The sequence below is a fragment of the Nymphaea colorata genome, chromosome 13 (genome assembly GCF_008831285.2).
Source record: "Nymphaea colorata isolate Beijing-Zhang1983 chromosome 13, ASM883128v2, whole genome shotgun sequence".
Taxonomy (NCBI): Eukaryota; Viridiplantae; Streptophyta; class Magnoliopsida; order Nymphaeales; family Nymphaeaceae; genus Nymphaea; species Nymphaea colorata.
The window spans coordinates 6,127,118-6,148,950 of record NC_045150.1 but is presented as its reverse complement, the minus strand read 5'-3'; the positions used below and the strand labels follow the sequence as shown (position 1 = coordinate 6,148,950).

Sequence of the window (21,833 nt, the reverse complement as noted above, 5' to 3'; positions counted from 1 at the left end):
GTTCTCACTCTAACCCTTCATTCTCTTAGGGTACATGGCTTGCTTTCCAGAACACATAAGCCACTTCCACTGTGTTTTAACTTGTACGTTGGTTGCCTCTTTTTGCAGCACAAAGAGTTGATGTCATGAGGATTTGAAATGATGACTACAACCAACCTCTCAGGTACCAAATTAAGATCACAGTTGAGGTACCAAATTAAGATCTCAGTTGAGGTGGTTAACTTGAGAGGGGTTACTGTTTTCAGTTTTAGAAACTAAGAAGGGCCCTCATCTTGCATGTTAATCACCTTTTCCAGTATCTCCCTGGCGAACACCAAAAGACACAAGGTAGAGATATCACCATTTTGAAGTCATTTTTTCCGTGAAAATTTTCTTTCATTTTTCTCCTTAAATCCCCCCCATCTTAAGGTAGAGAAGATGGCTCATGGCTGTTAAAAAAAAGAAGAAAAAAGACCCCCCCCCCCCCCCCCCCCCCATCTTAAGGTAGAGAGGATGGCTCATGGCTGTCAAAAAAAAGAAGAAAAAAGAAGAAGCATGAGAGAAAAAGTAAAGTGAATGAGGGAGAGATAAAAGTTTTGTTGCCTATTTCCAGTATCTCCCAACTTTTGTTGATACATGTACCTATTTTCGTTTAAAAGTTTCCTTTGGTGCATCGAGATATCGGGGTGACTTTCCAACAAAAACGAGACATACACACTTTCATTACTTCGTACAAGAATAACATATAGTTTCAATTTTCAAAAATGTGCTATCAGATCCACAATTTTCGTTCGAACTTCATCTCCTCTCCCTCTGCTTTCCACGCTTTTCTTTGCCGGTGCAGTGAAATCTGCCCTGGAACTGACCACAACATTCTTTTCTCGAACATAAACGGTCACAATTTCTTCCCAACCTTTCCATTCTCTGGCCTTTTAGCTGTCCTTTAAAAAGCAGCAGGCTGAGATAAAGTTGTAAACCAACCTCAACGATCTCCGACTGTTTAATCCGGCTTAATAATCAGACATAATGACCACACCAGCATTTCCTCGACCTTGGTTCCGGGAGTTGATGAAGACAAGATTCGATAAATGCAAACTCTTATCAAATCCAGTTCAGTTATAAGTAGTACGTTTCATGAACAATCAAATGGCATCTTCCGTTTTCTATTGAATGTAAGAAATATGCTTTTACGGTTGGTCAGTGCAGTAGGCCAGTTTGGTGCCTAGAGAGAGAGAGAGAGAGAGAGAAAGAGCCGATAAAATGGGAAGAGAGAGAGAGAGAGAGAGAGAGAGAGAGAGAGAGAGAGAGAGAGAGAGAGAGAGAGAACTCCTAAAGGAACGTATTTATTACATGACAATGACAAGGAGAATGAGGCATGTTGAGCCATCTGGTTGGTACACTGTAGGTCACCGGAAACCCTGCTTAGGACCAGCTGAGCTCCGGGACACAAAAGCAAAAGGGATAAAAGTTAATGGCGGAGGTCCACCAACAGAGCGAACGCCATAAACATAAGCGCTAAGAGTGGGGGTACTAGGAGCCTCATCGTCATCATAACGATAATAATTGCAATCTTCAAGAAGGCAAGGGAAAAGATCATCTCTCTCTTTTTCTTTCTCTCTCTTCTCACTCTGCACCCCGCTCTCTCACGCCAACACGCATAACGAAAAGTATTCGCTGTGCTTTTCCTAAGAAGTCTCTTCAAAATTCAAAATCAAAGCCCGGCTCATCCTTTTCCCAAGATCATTCAGACACCTTCAGCAACAGCAAACAGCACCCTCCTCTCTCTCTTCATGATTCTCACGACCCACCAAATTGTTTTCCGAGAGAGAGATCAGCCAACCAAGGGGAAAGGAGAAGCTGTGCCTTCAAACCAACTCAATCTTCATTGTTTCTCTCTCCCAATCTGATCCTTACTCTTCCGTTCCCCCCCTCCCCCCCTTCCTTTTAGCGCTATTTTCTTTCTTTTAGGTGCCAGCCATGACAGAGGTGCTCCAGACTCATCGGTTTTCTTCATCCCCAAGCTCTCCTTTCCACTCATCAGACAATGGTGGTGGCGTTGGAGTGCAGGGCCATCATGCCCACTTGAGTTCGTCGAATATATTGGTGAACAGCGCAGATTTGGGACAGGTGAGTTTGGAAGAGGAGGAGGAAGGCTGTGGGGATAATACCATCTCCTTCTTGGCACTGTTGGTGGAGGCCTTCAGGAAGTCCATGGTTGCCTGCAAGACAGAAGGGAAGGAGCTCTGCTCAATGGAGATCGGGTGGCCAACGGACGTGAGGCACGTCGCCCATGTCACGTTTGATAGGTTCAATGGCTTTTTAGGGTTGCCTGAGGAGTTCGAGCCGGAGGTCCCCAGGAGGGCCCCTAGTGCCAGGTGTGTGGATTTCTTCAGTTGTTTTAGTTTCATCCTTTATGTTGGTAAGTTTTCCTTGTCTTCTTCTTAGCCACTTCCTACTCTCTCTCTCTCTCTCTCTCTCTTTCTCTCTCTTGGCAGGGGCCTGTTTGGCATTTTGTCTTGTCAAACTGATTTTCCTTTCTTAGTTTTAGTAAGTTGCTGGTGCTAATGGACGTGCATTCTAGTGAGTGAGAACTGAGAACCTCCATAAATGCTGTGTCTTTTTACCCTCCTTGCTGCACAAGCTGGGTTTTTTGTTTTTTCCTTCTTCAAATTAAGGGTTCGTTGATAAGGAATTTGCGTGGTTATGATTAAGAAACACTGTTAGCTGACATTTCCTATGGTGTTTTATGGGTCCGTGTGCCTGGTAGCACATGATATGTGAAACGTATGCATGATTATATTTTTTCTGCAGTCCAAAAGTTTGTGAGTTTAATAAAACAGCAGTTTCCCGTTATAGAGTGCTCGAGTGCATGCTGTGTAAAATTTGATAAACAGTCGAAACTTAATAATCATTCGTCATGGGGTGTTCTATTATGGTACAATTTTTCTAAGGCTCATCTTGTGATTCTGGCTATCTGGTTTTCTCTGGCAGCTTTTCACTTTTTTACATGCTAGAAATATAGATTCAAGTTATTGTTTTTCTTTTTCAACCCGAGTGTGGTAGGATAAGAAGGAAATTTTCTTTTAGCCGGTGTAAGAATGGTTTATAATGTGCATCTTGGATGGATTCCATGCGTTAGATACAACATTTGAAGCTTATTTAATGAGCAAAGTTGGTTCCTCAGAGCTCATGCTCTGTGGTTAGCTCCAAAAAGGATAGCCTGTTTTGTCTAAAAAATGCATAACAAGGTTAAATTTTTGGTGGATTCTGTCAAGCTTATTTGGGGTTTTTTGATTAAATTTCTAATTGTTAAATTAGACCTGCCTCCTCCTTGCTCTACAATAACAAGGAAAACCAAATCTTTTAGAAATATTTGCATTTTATTTTTCAAACGGATAATGGATTATTCTATTTGTTGCCTGACCCCAATTCCTCTGAACTAAAAGAGACGTTGTACCCTGAAACAAATAATGGTTCCATATGGAATCATCTAACGCAGTGGCATATGAAATAGCTGATGAGATAAATCTAGTAATGCTTTTCCCCAGAGATATGTTATTAGGATCCATGCCCATTTTCTTCTGATCCTTTGACAAAAAAGAATTACTTCATAAAAGTACGAAGTGCTTATAAAAAGCATATCATTAGATCATGATACCATGAGAATTGCTAGAAACGTGTTCTATTTAAATAATTCTGCATTAATGTATATTTGCTAATCCCTATCAAGGGTTATCCAATGTTTGGCTTGTCTGACTTACAAAATCACAACAGCTTTTTCAAATACAGCAAGAGCGTTTCCACAGTGTACCTTTTTTTGTTTATTAGCAATTCACTATTAAGTTGGAATAGGGCATACCCTAAGTTGAATAGCTATCCTAGTTAAGAAATTTCATCTGGCACTTAAAAACGAGATGTTGGAGCTCAGATCTGGCTCTGACTCGGAGTTTGTTTGGGATCTAGTTTTTGAAGTCGAGAATGGTGAGACAGTGCCAGTGTAATGATGAACTCTGTCTAGGAACAGTTTTTCAGAAAAAACTGAAGATTGGATGGAGTCAGGATTCAAAGAAAACTATTCATTACTGACCATTTTTCATTAGTATCACATATTAAGTGTCACTATCCTTGCAACTTGCAAGTTAGTTTTCCTTTTCCTGCTGAGCACAATATGATGATTTCCAGATTATCCTGTTATTAAGCACTTAAAATGTTGATTTTCAGAGTGTCTCTGTACTGGTGACTATCACCTGACATTGCCACTTGATTCATGTATTCATATTTCTGAAAGTACATCAACATGGTGTCCATTTTATGCAGTGCAAGTGTCTTCGGAGTCTCTACAGAGTCCATGCAATGCTCCTTTGACACTAGGGGGAACAGTGTACCAACAATACTTTTGCAGATGCAAAGACAGTTATATGATAAAGGAGGACTTCAAGTATGCTTTCTCCTGTTTTTCTTTTATTGGACAACTTATCTTTTTTCTTAATTGGACTGATGAAATCTGCAGGCTGAAGGAATATTTAGAATCAATCCAGAGAACAGCCAAGAGGAGTATGTCAGGGACCAATTGAACAAGGGCGTTGTACCAGATAATATTGATGTCCATTGTTTGGCAGGATTAATAAAGGTAATGTTGACACTTGACAGCAGAGAATTATGAGATGCAAATGAGATCTTGGGTCGTTTTATTGGACTTCCATATAGAGCCGACCTTTTTTTGCCATAATACCCAAATCAACTGCATTTCCTGATATGGCCCTACTTTGCTGACGATTTTGAAATAGGGGCAAAACATCAGCTCATAAAATCGGTTAAAGGGTCAGCTAAGTATAATAATCCTTTCGTTTCTTGGTTGAGCGGACAAACACTTCTGAAAACATAAATTTCAGCCGTTTGAAGATGAAAGAATTTAACCTTCAGGTCCTTACTTGACGGTTGTTGGCAAAAGTTGGGTCCATTAAGGGCCTTTTTTTGTTTTTTGTATCTGAAGATGGGCCTGTAAATGGAATTTCCTTTTTGTTTTCTTTTTTTGACCTTAAACCCATGCTTGGATTGCCAAATCATTTTTTTTCCCCATTTGAGATGAGCTTCTCGACATTCTCATATTTATCTTTTATGCATATGATAGTTCTTCATGCTTGCTTTTAGATCTGGATTTATGTTACCTTTATTTGTTTCATGTGGTGAGAAGGAAAATGAATTTCATTGGCATGACACAAGTTTGTAGAACTCCCGTTATAACTATTTCCCCATCTCTGAGCTTCTCCGACTGGGAGGGGCGGATACTGATTTAGATGTAAAAAATAGGAGGTGTCAGAAACAGGTCTTTCTTGGTCCAAACTGTACCTTTTCTACCACTTGTGTTGTTGCTTGTTGCAGCTGCCCTGAAAGAAAAAAAAACCCCGTACCTCTAAACTTCATGGGATGTTATGGTAACATGGACCTTTTTCAGAATCCATGAATTTATCCAATTTTCTCTCTCTTGCCCCACAGGAAAGCTTTTTTATATTCATAATTCTTTTAGATGGTTGTGCTGGGTTTGCATCTATTGACCAGTGATTCTACCAAGCCTTCTATCAGCAGACAAATTTCATTTTATAACTTGCTAAATTTGTTCTCGTTAAAGTTGTTCTTATGGACAGTCTCTTCCCTGGCGATTGTGCAATAGCATGCACATAGACCACCTGTAGTAAGCCAATTTTTATAGTTTCTAATGGTGTCTCGTTGTGTCCTTTAATTCGAAATTATGAGTGTGCTTCATTGAGTCATGAGTTAGGGTAATCAACTTCTCTTGTGGGTCATTCAGGCTTGGTTTAGGGAACTTCCAGAAGGGCTGTTAGACTCTCTCACACCTGAACAAGTAATGCAATCAAATGCTGAAGCAGACTGTGTCCAGCTTGTGAGGCTTCTGCCGTCAACTAAAGCAGCCTTACTGGATTGGGCTGTGAACCTGATGGCTGATGTTGCCCAAGAAGAGCAACAAAACAAGATGAATGCTCGCAACGTGGCTATGGTATTTGCTCCAAACATGACTCAGGTTATACACTAACTCCACTTATTTTTCTGTAATTTCTTTTTCGTGCTGTCTACTTCTGGTACTTTCTGTCAACAGCCTTCCCTTATTGCAGGTGTTAGATCCCTTGACTGCACTGATGCATGCAGTTCAAGTCATGAATTTTCTTAAAATGTTGATTCTGAAGACACTAAGGGAAAGGCAGGAGTCCGTTCTTCAAGCAGCAGCATTCTCAACCCACTCAGGACCTTCTAATGAGAACGGTCACCACGGTTCATCGCAACACTGTTTAAGCGCAAGCGCAAAAGGAGACGAATATCAGACGGAGCCTGAAACCAATGAGCTTAATAACGGCACTTTGGTCAATGATGAAGATGATGGTGTAGGTCAAGAAGAAAAATTCGGCGCTGATGTTTGTAGAGATACTGTTGAAGGATGTCGGATGGAAAAAACATCTCGGTGCAAACCAACTAATGGAGGAAAACTTGCTACAAGCGGATCAAAGACTAGCACTAAAGGCAGTTGCCATAGAAGCAGAAATGTCGCCAGTGCAAGGAAAGGTGGAAAAACGGTGAGCAGGCAAAACACTGTTAGAACAATAGCAGCAACAGCATATGAGAAATCAAGGGAACCAACCATCGCAAGCCGTATAAATTCAAGGACAGAACGTGTTGAAGCGTGGCGATGAAGTTGAATGGTGATAGCTAGCTTCTGGGCAACTAATTTTTTTTTAGTTCTAGTGTTCTTAATTTGAGTCAATGGTTGTTGAAGGTTGACAGTCTGCGTACTTTTTCATATGGTTTGTTGTTTTGGGTTTTGGCTTGGTGTTTCAACTCTATTTTTGTTCCTGATTGTACAGCAGTTACCAGAGCTTCCTTTTTGGATCGTGTAACTCTCGATTTATGATTTATGAGTGTCTTACTGATTTCTCAAAATATTCAATATTTTCTTGTGCAATTTTTCTGATCGGGCACACAGAACGAACACACCGTCCGAGGAGAACGTATTTATGTTAATCCCTAGAGATTTCTGCGTAGCGCTGGAAGGGCAAGCTCGTAATTCAAATCTCGTGGTATGGATTCACCAACTGGGTAGTGTCGGGAATCTCTATCGGCGGAACTGTAACTTCGACCGTTCGACGTGCGTCTTTGTCTCTGTCTCTCTCTCTCTCTCTCTACGACATGGTCATGGTGGACTTGTCACTATCTGCAGCATCTTCCCTCTCTGCGATCATCCGGTGTCATCATCATCGTCGTTTTCATCGTCCACTGAGAAAGCCACTCCCTTCTCTCGGTTATCACCAGCGTGCCGTCTCGTTCATCGTTGCGAAAGCCCTAGATCCCACGAACTCTCCCGCATCATTCCCAACAAGCTCTCTCCATTATCCTTGCCCCGCTGGCAAAACCCAACATTTGGATGCCGTGAAAACCATTGCGCCGTTCGTGCTATCAGAGTGGCGGCTTGTCCTCAAGGGATGGGCATGCAGCGTCGTCTCAGTCGTCTGCCTGTCCAATCTCGTCCCTCTCTCCGGGGAGCTATCGGCTTTGTTGCCACAAAGGGGAATGGGTGGGCTGGTGCGGGAGGGAATGACCGCTGGTGCGCTCCTTCTGGTTCGATTGGTGGTCTTGTACTGGCATCAGGCATTTCTTTGGGAGGCAGCATTGAACATGAGCTACAGGATAAGGATTTACTGCTTCCAGAGGGTCCTGCACTGGGATTTGGGCTGCTTCGAAGGGAGCGGTGGGGTTTCTCCCGGTGATATCGCTCATAGGATTGCTGCTGAGGCAGCTGATTTGGGAGACACTATTTACGTTCTTCTACACGTAAGAGCAATCTCTCTCTCTCTCTCGCTCTCTCTCTCGCGCTCTCTCTCTCGGGCAAGTACATTGGCGCTCTACCTATTTCCATTTTGAAACGAACAGATTGTAACATCAACTTTTAATTGTTTTGCTGTTCGCTATAAATATGATGAATGTTCTTGCTGTTCTATTTCTATGTATTGGATACGGTGCAAACGGTGGTGTCAATCCCATTCCCCAATCTCATGCTCAACCACAACACGCCTAGAAATTTCTTGACGAGCATGAAGGGGTTCACACGCTTTGACGACATGATGACAATTCGCCATTGTTTTTGGAAAAAGTATCTAGTATCTACAGTTCTACACTGCATCATGTTTAAGGAGATTATGTAGATTGACATAGTTCTGAAATTACCCTTTCAACTTCATTAGAAAGTCATAAATGGTCTTCATTGTTCTTGTTTAAGGCTGTTATTCTTCAGATCTGACTCGCCATTTGTAGTGTGTTTGCTCAAGTGGCTTAAACTAAAAGGTTTGATGGAGATTTATATTGAAGATACATTTAATGGTAAAGTTGGATAAGGATGTAGAAGGAAAAATAAGACCAATACAGTGATTAAATTACAGATGGAATTAATGATAACGTTAGTATATAGAAAGCACATCAATGGCAAATTAGTGAAGATAATGAATGGCCTGGTAGTAGCTACTAGCTACTTTTACAATTTTCATGTTTAATAATAAAGTTAACAAATTAGTGAACATAATGACTGTGGCCTGTTAATGTCTAGTTTTACATTCTTCTTATTCCAGGCATTAGTTCATTATCTGGCTTGGAGATCCTAGGTATCTTTTAGTTGGTGTTTCAACAATTTGATCATCTCTCTTGAGTGCAAGTGGTTCTCAAGATTAGCTTTAATTCCCTATGATCCGATATGATTTCCATATTTCTGCCTTTGTCCTCAACTTACTATTATAAATAATCTCTTAATGTGGAAAAATGTTAGTTACTTAGCCTTTTTGCTCGACGGCTTTGGGTCCATTTGGTTGGATAAGAATGCTGGTCTTTCTATGCTTGAAAATTTGATTATGTCTGTCCATTTCATAAAAGCGAATGCATCTTAGAATGGTTGAATTGTTACTTTGGTGCCACGTTGAATGGTTTTGCAAACCTTTTTGATTAGTTTGCTGATGTGACAATACATATGAAGACTGCCGTCCTCCTAAGTCTCGAATTTTGGGAGTGTTGTTGCATTAGGAGCCTCCTATATGGATTACACAACTTAGATGCTTTGTCACATGGGTGAAGGGCGCGGGTGCCAGTGCGGTGAGGATGTATATATATGTGTGTATATATATGTATATTAATAATTTGGCTATTTAACTGTTTAGTAGCCTTATTTATCTATATTATTTACATATGAACTTCTTGTATTAGAGATAGTTTAGTTTTGTGCACATAAAAATGATAAGCTTTGACCCGCTTCGGTTGACGCCGCTAACCAAACCGGATGTGCAGCCCATCCACCTGTCCTCGTAGTTACTGGATTGCACCAGCCCTAAGGTCTTTTTCACTATCCAAACCTGGCCCATACGGGTCAGGGCTGGCCAGATGGCCATTGTCGGAAAACTTAGAACTCAGAATGACAAGAGGAGATGCCAGAACAGCTCCGTCTTGGTCTCCCACCCATAGAGACAAGCTGCTTTTCCAGGCTAGCAGCCTGTTTAGCAGAAAGAGCAAGAGATTTTGAAAAAGAAAAAGGAAGAAAGGGGTTGCTAGAGCAGTCTCTGTTCCTCTTTGCATCAGAGAGAGAGAGAGAGAGAGAGAGAGAGCATATAAGTGGGCTTGCGTTGGGTGCCAGCTGGTTCGCTTGCCCATGCTGGTGAAGCATGTTGGGGTCAAATGAAAAAGAGAAAGATGGGCCTGGGTCCTACCAGGCCCTTGAGACCCGGCATGACCTGACCCAACCTGGCCAGTTAATTCTCTTTCTCTCTCTCTCTCTCTCTCTATATATATATATATATATATATATATATATATATATATATATATATAGCTATACATACATATATATTAGTGTATAAAATAATGCTGTCAGTAGGGAACCTGTATCTATGTGGTTTACTTGGGTCATTGGTGATATTTTATGTTCTTTGTTACTTTTGACAGTTTAGTTGTTATGTTTCTACAATTTTTTTATTAATTATATTTTAGTAGCTAACCTAGATTACTACTTTCAACTGGTGTCAAATATTGACCTCAGGCTTTTGTTAGCTAGGCTATCCCCTGGTATTACTTAAGAACTTTTTCTCAAGAAAACCTTGAGGACTATAAAATATGTAGAAGTTTTGTAAAATTATGAGTTTTCTACTAATTTTTTTCCCAAAACATCAATAAAAAATTAAAATAGCTATTAAAATGTTAATGAAAACCTAAAAAATTAAAATATATTAAAATGGTTTTTTTGAAACGCACAAAAATATCACTATAAAAACATGACATTTTCACAACATATTCATTTTGGCAGTTTTTTCCATGGCTCCTATATTTCTTTGTTATTTTTTACGTGATATTTTGAAAAAAGATGCCCACATTTGTGAAAATGGTCTCGACTATGTGTGATTAGCCTTTTTAGGGATTTGACCAATTTGTGTCTGATTTCCAATTTTAATTATTTAATTTTCTGATAAAAATGTTCACCTTTCTCACAAGGTACTGCGTACCCCTTAGTAGGAGGTCTCACTTTTGATGACAGTGGTTGCTTCTGTCTGTATATGCCTATGCAGAAGATGCTGATATGTACATGCATTTATGAATAATAATGCTAAATATATTAGAAAACGCTTATTGTCAGGAATTAATTTGTCAAAAATTGCTTATTATTGTTGTACCTGATAAGTGTCTTTTCTCCTTTGTTTAGACAACCATACCCAGTATGCTGCAATTATTTGCAATGGCAATAAAAATGATAGCTATCAGCCCTTTACTTTCCATGGCAACTGCTCTGGTAAGCATTTCTTCTTGGTTGATTGAGTTTATTGACATGTCGATTTTTTCTCTTCATCTGTTCATATACTCTTCCCCTTTTTCGATCTTGTGAATGCTTGTTTCAAGATCTTTATGGCTGACCTATTGTAGGTTGTTCCATGTCTGTCTTTTGTCATAGCCTATTTTGGTAAAAAGCTGAGAGCAATATCAAGAGATGCACATGTTACTGTTGCCAGGCTTTCTTCTTATTTAAATGAGGTATAACTTCCCTCAGGAAGCCTTTTATTTGGTCATCTAGAACTTTTTAGAACAATATTTCTTTGTTCTTGAGGTTTTGAGCCTATTGTGGCTTTACTCCTTTTGCTTATTTGTTTATGGTCTTTGAATTGTAAAGGGCCTGATACTTTCTTTGTTTTTTCTTGATGTTCTTTCCTTATACAGTTTCAGGCTTTGGAATGTGGTGACTGCATTCGAAAGTTTAGCCTTCGTTTGCTGATATACCTTTTCAATGTTTTAGGTCCTATGCTTGATGATTCTTGTCAAGGTTAATAGTGCAGAAGCTTGTGAAATGAAACGGTTTCAAAAGTTTGCACAAGATGACTTGCGGAAATGCCTGAAGAAGAAAAAAATGAAAGCTGCTATACCGCTAGGCATACAGTTTTTGTATTTGGGAGGCTTTTCATTATTTTGCATTGGGTCCCTTTTGGTCACTTCTGGGACAATTGATGGGTCAAGGATGGTCTCATTCGTAATGTGCTTGTTTCTCTTGGTTGAGCCCATCCAGGTATTTAATTTAACACATCTAAACGTTGCAGAAACTCTAATAGCATTTGAGAAAGGCAATACCTGTTGTCATTATATGCATATATGCATTTTTTTAGATATGCTAACATTTGCATTTCATGTCTTTCTTCTTTCACTTTTGTTTCAGTTATAGTCCAATTTGGCAACTCACAAGAAAACCAAATTGGATCTAAATCAGGATTTCAGAGTAAATTTGAATGGGATTGGAACTTTCAATTTATGTTTAAAATATCTAAAAATAAGAACATAAAAGAAAATATAAAGAAATACTAACATGATATAAATGATTAAGAAAAACAAGATTTGAATAGGCTTGCATACAGATGGTTTATGCATCCTTGAAAATTAAATACTGGAACATGAATATATATGCATCAACCAAATTCACACAATTAACTGAAATGTAACATATTACATTAAGATATGAATTTAGATAATACATTATAATGAATTTTTCTGTCTCATAGCTCTGTAGGAAATGGTTAATATTTTTTGAAAAAAATTAGAGTGGAGAACATAAACATGGAAGTTTATAACGTTATAAGAAGGTTAACGAGAACTTTCATAGGAAAGAGTCATGCCTTAAGGAATTGAATCCATAATATCCTCCTTTTTCCATCCAAATTGCTATTTACTAACGGATGAAAAAACACAGACACCCACCACCTTCCAGCCTTGGTGTTGCAGAAGAAGTCACGTGAGCTATGAGCCAAATCTATCATACTCTTGCAGATGGCTCGTACTCAACTAGTTGGTTTTTCTCAACATAACCTGGCTGCCTGCTCACTTGGCAATGCCATGGGGATTTTAAAGGCTGTAGCATGCATTTATAGTTTATACTACCAGATGTGGATGCAGACACAAAATGACGTGTGTTGGACATGGTCAGCAACATATATGTTGCAGTTAACATTGGCACAGAGCATCTGGCCTTACCTTGTACCCAGAAAACAATTTTTTCCCAAGCCTATATTTCACACCAAACATCCTGAAAACGTGTCATTTTAAAGGTGAACCTAAAATTCAAATCCTCTGTCTATGCCTGCCAAATGAGCCCAATTCACATCTGAATTGTGCAGCTACTGAGTCAAGCAATTAAACTCTGTGAGTTGATCAAGCATGCCCAACCTTAAAAGGTATCAAGTTTAGTTGGTTTGATCCTGAAAAACTTTTAGGGTGACGTGTGAGTTATGCAGCTTTATGTTGTTACTTTTTGGAATATGACAAAAAGATAATGCTTTTGTTTTCTGAGTTAATTTTTTTTTCTGAGGTTGATTTGTTTGTCTTTTTTTTGAAGCTAAGCCTGTCATGTCTTCATCATATATGTTTAAGTTTTAAAGTTGTTACTGTTCTTCATTGTACTGATTGATTTTCAAAGCTAGTCTATTTTTTTGACAGGGTGTGGGAAAGGCATACAATGAAATGAAACAAGGTGAACCAGCAATAGAGCGCTTATTTGATTTGACAACATTTCTTCCGCAGGTATTACTTATGAGTTTCTGTGATCTTTCAGAGCTGTGTTGATGGTGACATGGTGCTATTTCTTCGTGTTAGCAAACATGATAGAACATTTTGTACTGGGGATTTTCAAATTGAAGATATGGTAGGAGTGCATCTTAAACCATTAAGTGAGTTTCAGGAAAAAGAAAAGAAGTCTGTTCGTTTACGTTTGGTTGATTTTGAAGCAATCAGTCAACTCCTCTAGGGGGACATTTGATGGCATGAAATATTTTTTTTGTAGACATATTTGATGTTGTTTGGAGCTTCAAATTGCTAGAGAAAAAGTAGGAGCTCAGAACTCCGACTGATATTTGTGAAAAGACGTAAATAATATGTTATAAAACAGAAAATCTTTTCCTGAATTCTTTCACAATGTTTGATGGCTTCAAGTAAATGGTTGAAAAATTTTGCATGCTTGGACATGGTCTTTCATAAAAGAATTTGGCTGTCTGTCATCATCAAGTTTCCAATGGCATGCCAGATAGATACCTCTCTTAACATGCTGCAACCCCTACTTTGGATGTCAGTATGTTGATTTGAGGAACTATAGGTGAAAACTAGAGATCAGTTTGCTTTGTTTTATGTCTGGTATGGCAGATTTTTTGAAAAGAGGTTGATTAAAATTGATTATAATGTATGTATGTGGTTAAATATGCATGTTATAGTTGCAGATTGCTGATGATTACTAAAATATTGCTATAGTATAAAAAAAAAATCTCCTGATATTTTGAAAATATCTTAAAAGAAATTTATTGTGAATTCCAGTCTCAGAAAAGCTGTTCTTTGAAAAGCTGAAATGGCCCTATCTGGATTTAGGATTTTTTTGTTTTGTTTTAACATGTACTATCTTCGCCTTTTGTTTTCCAAGAGATGTCTGTTGCAACGTAAAAAGGAAAGGAGAAAAAGGAAAAAGGAAGGATGAAATGAGAAAAGATAAAAAAAAGAAATGAAAAAAGCTATGGAAAAAGGAAGAAAATGAGGAAAAAAAAGGAAGGAATGAAGAAAAGGAAGGTGGAGGTGGAGACACCTTGAAGAGAGCGAAGCCCCTACATACCACCACCCCACCCCACCCAAGGAAAGAGAAAAAACAATGGAAACAAAAGAAAGGAAGGAAATTTTTACGATTTATGGAATTTTTAATCTAAGGCTTTAGACATTTGTAAAAATTCCTGAGAAAAACCACTTCTGGTGGAGCACTAGCGACAATAACCTTGCGGAGAAACTCCTGAGAATGGCATTTGTGATTATGGTTCATATTCATGAAATACAGGTCAAGGAGGAAGAGGGTGCTGTTTCCTTAAATTCTATTGTTGGCAGTGTAAAGTTTCATGGTGTTTCATTCAAGTACAATGAAAAGTCATCTCTCATCTTAAATAAGTTAAATATCCATATTGAGCCTGGAGAGATTGTTGCTGTTTTTGGCCCATCTGGAGGCGGGAAGACAACACTCATCAAACTACTTCTTCGTCTTTATGATCCTATTCAAGGTGAGCCTTCTCTTTGCTTCTTTTTTTACACTCCAAAATCCTAATATTGTAACCTTAACTATTGTTTGGATCATTTTCTGTGCGCATGAGATATTTATGGGTTATTTTTTTAGCATGAAAGTGGTAGTGCTTTTTTAAGGCTGTTAATGGTTGTTCTTTAGGCTTTCTTAATGTTTCGACTGAAATGGACACACTTGGGGTTCTCTCAATTTTTATTCCTCTGAAGTTTGTGCACGGAATTATGGTGAGGTTTTTATTCTTTGTGCAGGGAATATACTTGTAGATGGCATTGACATTCGAAATATCAAGCTTGATAGCCTAAGGCAGCATATTGCTCTTGTTCCCCAAGATCTAGTAAGTGGGAGATGTTTTTTCTTATTTCATTGAGCATGATTCTCTTTTTGGTTACATTTTGGTCCCTATGTTGCCTGGACACTTCAAAAAACATGAAGCGTCAGTGTCAGGCAGTGTGCGACATTGTCATTTATATGCGTCAATATGCCTAGACATGCATCACATGCCATTTTTGAAACTTCATCATTGGCAATTCAATATTTCATTTTTGGATGTTGGAACTTCAGCGTTTGCTACTTTGAAGGTACTTTACCCCAAATATATCCAATGGTACCGTCACTGAATGTGTCAAAGGTACAAAATGGAAATAGACGGGTGCTGGTAAAAAGGTTGAGCTAGGAACAGATCAATGATCGACCTAGAAGAGGATTATGTTTTCGTTGTGATGAAAAATGGATGGCTGGTCACATGCAAAATGATTTCACATGTATCTTGTCGATGAACAGTAAGAAGAAGCAGAAACAATCCCCTCCTGGAGATGAAGAATTTAGCACAGTGGAAGATAGCCCTCATGAGCGGCCACCCAAAATCTTATTCAATGCCTTAACTAGTAGTCTAGTAGTAATTTCCTATAGCTGATGCGCGTGTAAGGGAAGAGGTGGATACGGCATTCATCCACAATTCTATATGTGAAAAAACAGTGCGAGGTGGAAGAACCGGAGTTTAAGGTGATCATGGGAAATGGGAACTCTCTGCAATGTAGAGGTATATGTTCCCAGCAGCTAATTTAAATACAAGGGCAGCGCTTCTTGGTAAAACTCACCCACTGCCCATGGATGGAGCGGATATTGTATTGGGAGTTCAATGGCTGCAACAATTGGGCAAGGTGGATTGGATTTCACTATAACGACCATGTGTCTTAAAGGACAGAGAGAAGGCAGTTTGCCAACCACGAATGGGTGTAGGATATTGGGAAGAAGAAGTGTGATCAGCTATTTCACCTTGATTTGGTTATAGGTTCATTACAGTCAAACATACCTAGACCTCAACAGAGATCACTGTTCAGTTGAGGGTTTATGGGGTTTGTAGTCTTAGTGTTGCATTCAGTCATTATGACCAAAATAGTTTCACTTTAATTTGGTTATGGGCTCATTAGAATTAGGCATACATAGATCTGAGTAGTAATCACAGTTCAGTTGACGACTTCATATTTGGGTGTGTAATCTGAGTTTAGCATGAAATTTGTCCAGTTGATGGCCACAAGATTTAATCATACATATGACCAGGTTAACATATTCTAATTTTATCAACAATATTTAACTATGTATCTCCTCTGAGGCTTATGTTTTCATATTTTTTAATTGTTGTACATTTCCTTGAGTCTGTCCTATTATGTAAATTGTGTGAATGGGATAGACACAAATGGAATATCTTTCATCTATTGCTGAAGAATAAAAGGAAAATAACTTTACATATCAAAATACCATTTGTTTACCATTTGTTCTCTTGTAAAGGTAGGATATTTTGTGTTGACATCTTTTTTTATGTCTCTTTCTTGAATTTCCTAATTTTCTGATATAATTTATGTCATTGCACACAAACATCACATTCAACTTATGAAGCTTTAATGTTTGTCAGACCCTTTTTGCAGGAACAGTTGCTGAAAACATTGCTTATAGGGATTTGATGAGAGATATTGACATGGAAAAAGTTGTACATGCATCAAAGATTGCAAATGCTGATGAATTCATCATGGCACTTCCCGATGGCTACAATACTAACATTGGACAGCGTGGATCTCTTTTAAGTGGAGGCCAGAAGCAACGGTGGTCTTTACTTGTCTTAGTGAAGCACGTTTTTGCTGTATTGATTTAAGATTTGTGGAATCAGCACTTCTCAGATATCAAATCTAAGGAGGTTGATAAATCCAATTTGATGAATTTTTTTCTTTTGTTGAGTGCAGGCTAGCTATTGCACGGGCTATATATCAAAATTCTTCAATAATAATTTTAGATGAAGCTACTTCTGCTTTAGATGACAAATCTGAGTTATTGGTGAGGCAGGCTTTAAAGAGAGTGATGCACAACCGCACGGCAAGTTCACCTTTCCTTCCTGGTTATTTCTCTTGCATTTGAAGATCGACAACAATATTGTTTCTGTACATTCCCTTTTAATGGTAGCTGCCTTGCTTATGTCTCTGGTAATAGTTTTATAGCTGGTGTGGTCATAATCTTTTTTTCTAGCCATGCGGATGACTACTTTTCCATGAAGTAACAACTTTGCAGGGAACAGCAATAGCGCTATTTTTTTAGCAAGACCTTATAGTGCATGGATAATACTAAAAGCCAGCTTTTTGGAAACTTACGTCAATTGAGGCTGACTTGGTCATCTGCTTGACAATGAAGGCTTCGGGAAGTTGACAAGACTTAGTTTTGGGTGAGTCAGCTGCGTTATGAACAGGGCAATCAAGTCACATGTTGGTAGAATTGAGTCATTATGTAGATAATGTATGTGTATATTGCATAAACATGCTATATGGTATATAATTATATAATCTACACTACAATATATATATATATATATATATATGCAGATCTGTTTTTTAAAGATTTCATCATTACACATAAACTAGTAACATTGATATATTAAAGATGTGGTTAATACGTAGGAGTTGTATTTTTACATGCATTTAGAGATAACAGTCACCAATAACATTATGGGCAATTTCCGAAGGTTCTGTCGAAAAGTTTTTTCAAGATATAGGCTTTCCTGAGAAAATATGAGCAGTACCTATGAAACTTTGAAACTTGAAAAATCTAATGGACATGAAAAAAAGTTGTGAGCTCACAGGTTTTATATAACTTTTCTTGCAAAAATATAACACAATAAGTATACAATTTTTTGGAAACAAAAATAAGACAAAAGAAGGATAAATCAAATGCTTAAAAAATATGAAAAAGAACTTCTGAACATGTGAGGAAAATATTAAGAATATCTGTTAATATTGCATTAGTATCAGAATATTTCGTTTGGTATTAAGAATATTGGCAAAATTTTCTAATACTGAGCTGGCTTGGAGGCAGCTATAATATCAGGATACTTTCATAATAGCATAGATAGTTGTGACTATAATGTATAATATATTAACATTATAATAAATTATAAAAACTAAGATACGTATACAAATATACGACATAGAAAAATGAAATAGTCGAAACCAAAACGGGTCTCACTGAGTTGACCTGGAGAGTCACAAGCCCTTCCACTTTGAGTCGAGTCTCAAGTCACTGGATTTTGAAACATTGCTGATAACATGTATCAGATTGTGTGATTCTTTCAGGAATGCTACAAAGTCATGTGGATGCTGAAAAAGAATGTACTTGTGAGAGGTATTGTGATGAATATAGTTTTGCTATTACACAATGTAGCTTGCCAGCTTGTTTCATAAACTTAAAGAAAAAAGGAGTTTGAGAATAAGCTTTTGCACTTATAAATGATCATTGTATAGACCATTGTTGCATGACAACCCATGTAAGGTAGGCATGTAGTTGAATTAGTTACTATCTTTTCATGTGACAGTCGATCGTCAATCAAATATATAATTTCATGTGATACATGCTAGTGTATTAGACACACTCATGAGCTGATCTTTATTTCTGAGTTGTCTGTAGATCTTGCCCAAGTTCCTTCTCTGCAATTTATCTGGTCAGAAGTCTTCTTTGGATCGGCAACCCCTTTTTTCCACTTTGAATGAAAAATACCTAATTCATTTGATATGTTGAAGATGACCCTTCAGGTACTTGTTATTGCTCACCGGTCAGAAACTATATTAATGGCAGACAGAATTTTTCTTCTGGAAGGAGGAATTCTTCAGGAGATACCACACTCATCATTTCAGTCCTCACATTGTCAATATGTGCAACACAATTCAGCAAGTAAAGCAAGTTAAATACAATTGGAGATAGATACATTGTTCTGTGGCTTGGGCTTTAGACTCAGCATGTAACCTTTTGGACAATCAAATGCTCCTTGTGGTGGCAAAAAAAAAACCATATCTGAGCTATCACCATCACCATGTGCGAAAAGAGAGGGAGTGTTGCAGGCCGACGTTCCACTTCGCTTTCACAATGCCGCTTAAATGAAATCTGGAATGGTGGAATTAAGCGCGAGGAAAAGACGAGGAAATGTTCCTTTCTCAGCCTCCTATTGCTTATAGTTTAGAAGGAAACATTTGTAATTATATCTGTCTACTTTTATTAAAACTGTATTGAAGAAAATTTCCACTTCAGAAATAAAAAAAAGTTGGTTGTATATTTTCTAGTATTGCGTCTCGGTGAATTACAACTTTTTTCCTTGCCAATTTGTCTATGACGCTCAGGTGGATAATAATATAATTTGTTTATAGATACTAATATTGGAATCATGGAGAACTTAAAAAAAAAAGTTAAAAATCACCTTATGCTCTTATTTGGTGGGTCTTGTGGAAAACGTAGGCTTTATTTAAAAAATATAAAAAAAATTATCTCTTTTTTTTAATTTCCGGAAAAACAAAACCCAAAAGAAATCCAAAAACGGACAAAAATGGTTTCACAACAATGCGCATTAGTGCAAACGGAATTTTACACCCAGCAACTGAGGTTGCTATAACAACCGTAATGTCCCTGTGTACTGCAAAAATAAAAGTCTGCGCTTAGTTGTATTCACTGTTACCTTAGCCATCAAGCATGTTGGATTCATTGTAGTTAGGCTTGAACATGAGCCAAGCTCCAGCTCTCAAGTCGAGCTCCATAAAATAAGCTTAAGGTCGAGTTGAGCTTGACTTGGTAAACTTGTTTCTTTTATGTTAACTTCATTACGACTCGTCGAAGCTCATTTGAAGCTCGCTTAAATGAGTTTGATGAAGCTTGTGAACTGGTTAAAGCTTGCTAACTTGATTGAACCAGGCAATACTGGAGTCAAGTTGAGCTCAAATAGCGTACCCGACTTGATTACATGAAGGAGTCATCAACTCGAGCTCGACTTGTTTAGCAAACTAACTGGCTCAAACTCCACCAGCCAGCAAGGTGTTGTATTCATGGCAACAAGAAGCTAGGTAATGTATACATAGTTTGTTCATTTAAGCTGCAAATACAATAGATATACTGAATTAGCCTACACAAATCAACAGTTTCACCAATTCATAGCTTGCCTTATTGTTCATAGTTGTGTAAGCACCTCAAAATTTCCATCTTCCTGTTTTACTTCAAGCTGTCCAAGTCATTTTTTCTAATTGTTTTGTAGCTGTTTTAAATCTCTGTTGATCCTTTACCCAGAAATGGATTCAGTCTGCACAATCCCACTCCTCTATAGGCTAGTGTCAACCTAGGTCAGTGTGTATACCACTTTACTGCTTTGTGTTTCATTCTTCATAAACTTTTAGGGGCCGTTCGGTAACAGTAACATTATGTTACTATCTCATGTATCTAACCCAAGAAATAGTTTGGATTTTAAAAAAATCATTAATATGTCCCGTTTTTTTTGGGCAGATGCATAAAACAATAACATACTGTTACAGTTCCCAATAGCCCCTTAGGAAACATTGATAATCGTCAAAGTAAAGAAAATTTAATCTCAATTAAGGTCATACTAGACTCACCTTGATCCTAAGAAATATCATTTTTTAGCTCATCAGTCCCCAAACTAACTCAACCAAGCTCAATTGAGCTAAGTGAGACCTACTTCACCCCATTTATAGCTTAATTTGGCGCCTTTAGCTCAAACCAAGCTCAGAATAAGTTCACTCTAATATGATGAGTCTAACCTTAGTTCATTCTAAGTTACAATTGCCCAATCCCAGTTGTTAGTCAGTTTGTTTGTTCCACTAGGTCACTCCCATTCTCGCTTGCACCATGAAAGTATGGTCATTTGCAGACACTTCATCTCAGTTAGCTTACTTTCAGTTTTCCCAAGTCCTGTGCACCATGTACCTAAGGGTTACCAAGGCTGTTTAGGACTTGCTCCTCATCCCTCAATTTCAAGGGTCAGTGCCTTAGATTAGTACAATTTCAAGGGTTAGTGCCTTAGCTTAGTGTGGTTGAACTAGGGGCGGAGCCAGGGTTCGATCAAATTTTCAAAAACGATTATATGTAATTTTTAAAAGTTTTCACTTAGCCAATTTAAAAATTTTGAAAATATATTTTGCCCTGGTAAAATTTTGAAACTACAGTTTGACCTTCCTAATAAAAAATTCTTGACGCCGCTTCTTTTGGTTGAACCCTTCAACCGATATTTTCAAATACCTTCTTAGTGTCGCCGATTGCCTTGGACGTTGGCCAACACAGTTGAACACTTTCAGCCAAGTAAAATGTGAATCCCCTGAGTTTACTTAGCACTAGCCAGCAATGTTCGATGATTTTTCCTCTCTTTCTCTCTCTCTCTCTCTTACATACACACACACATTCATATTTTCATTGGACCAACAAGTTGCGAGCCTCTCAGACATTCAAATAGGGACTTACGTCCTACCACTCATGAAAAGAGCCAAAGTTTTCACCCAACCTCTTTGTCCTCTTAAAGTATAAGACACGATTTGCCATCTCAGAATGTTGCTTTTGCCATACTTTAACTTGAATATCAGTGACCCCCTTTTTGCACCTCAAAAAGTTGATACTTCAAAAATTCAAAATAAAAATTGGCAGCCCTTGTCCGTTACACGAACCCCCTCAGGTCTCTATTATTCTGACTAACGACTAGAATTCTGAACATTCCTTCATCTCATCTCATGCTTTCATCATATGTGACAACTGCCCATAATTTTTCAATAATCTTTCAAATACGTCTCATAATTCAAGTGAACATTGTTTTGGTAACTGTGTTTCAGCACCAGTTAGGTGCCACGGATTTGCACATGGAATCGTCCTCTAGTAAACATGACAACAGAAACCTTTAGGGGTTGTAGCGAATTGAACAGCAAGGCAGTTCACT

General features: G+C 38.1%; 2 protein-coding genes across 5 annotated transcripts; both read left to right on the top strand.

Moving 5' to 3' along the window:
* Positions 1–1,350: 1,350 nt before the first annotated feature.
* Positions 1,351–10,804, top strand: LOC116266623 (rho GTPase-activating protein 5-like). 3 transcript variants are annotated; one of them, XM_050081142.1, is made up of 6 exons: positions 1,351–2,354; positions 4,297–4,417; positions 4,490–4,609; positions 5,789–6,019; positions 6,111–6,692; positions 10,718–10,804. In XM_050081142.1, exons 1-5 carry the CDS (start codon positions 1,957–1,959, stop codon positions 6,681–6,683), a joined length of 1,443 nt encoding a protein of 480 aa, XP_049937099.1. In that variant the 5' UTR covers positions 1,351–1,956; the 3' UTR covers positions 6,684–6,692; positions 10,718–10,804. The 3 variants fall into 3 exon arrangements, with proteins under 3 accessions (XP_049937099.1, XP_031503771.1, XP_031503770.1); XM_031647911.2 differs by lacking the exon at positions 10,718–10,804 and adding an exon at positions 6,974–7,110; XM_031647910.2 differs by lacking the exon at positions 10,718–10,804 and having other exon boundaries at positions 1,353–2,354; positions 6,111–6,865.
* LOC116266622 (ABC transporter B family member 29, chloroplastic) lies at positions 7,158–19,190 on the top strand. 2 transcript variants are annotated; one of them, XM_031647909.2, is made up of 10 exons: positions 7,158–7,818; positions 10,718–10,804; positions 10,936–11,043; positions 11,303–11,569; positions 12,988–13,071; positions 14,360–14,576; positions 14,845–14,930; positions 16,509–16,696; positions 16,834–16,963; positions 18,667–19,190. In XM_031647909.2, exons 1-10 carry the CDS (start codon positions 7,177–7,179, stop codon positions 18,817–18,819), a joined length of 1,962 nt encoding a protein of 653 aa, XP_031503769.1. In that variant the 5' UTR covers positions 7,158–7,176; the 3' UTR covers positions 18,820–19,190. The 2 variants fall into 2 exon arrangements, with proteins under 2 accessions (XP_031503769.1, XP_031503767.1); XM_031647907.2 differs by having other exon boundaries at positions 16,509–16,699.
* The last annotated feature ends 2,643 nt before the right edge of the window (positions 19,191–21,833 follow it).

Bases quoted from the DNA above. Each gene is read 5' to 3' on its own strand.
- LOC116266623 (XM_050081142.1), top strand. From the start codon at position 1,957: ATGACAGAGGTGCTCCAGACTCATCGGTTTTCTTCATCCCCAAGCTCT. The intron at 2,355-4,296 runs GTGTGTGGATTT...CATTTTATGCAG, and splicing joins AGGAGGGCCCCTAGTGCCAG to TGCAAGTGTCTTCGGAGTCT. The intron at 4,418-4,489 runs GTATGCTTTCTC...TGAAATCTGCAG, and splicing joins ATGATAAAGGAGGACTTCAA to GCTGAAGGAATATTTAGAAT.
- LOC116266622 (XM_031647907.2), top strand. From the start codon at position 7,177: ATGGTCATGGTGGACTTGTCACTATCTGCAGCATCTTCCCTCTCTGCG. The intron at 10,805-10,935 runs GTAAGCATTTCT...GACCTATTGTAG, and splicing joins TTTCCATGGCAACTGCTCTG to GTTGTTCCATGTCTGTCTTT. The intron at 14,931-16,508 runs GTAAGTGGGAGA...AATGTTTGTCAG, and splicing joins CTCTTGTTCCCCAAGATCTA to ACCCTTTTTGCAGGAACAGT.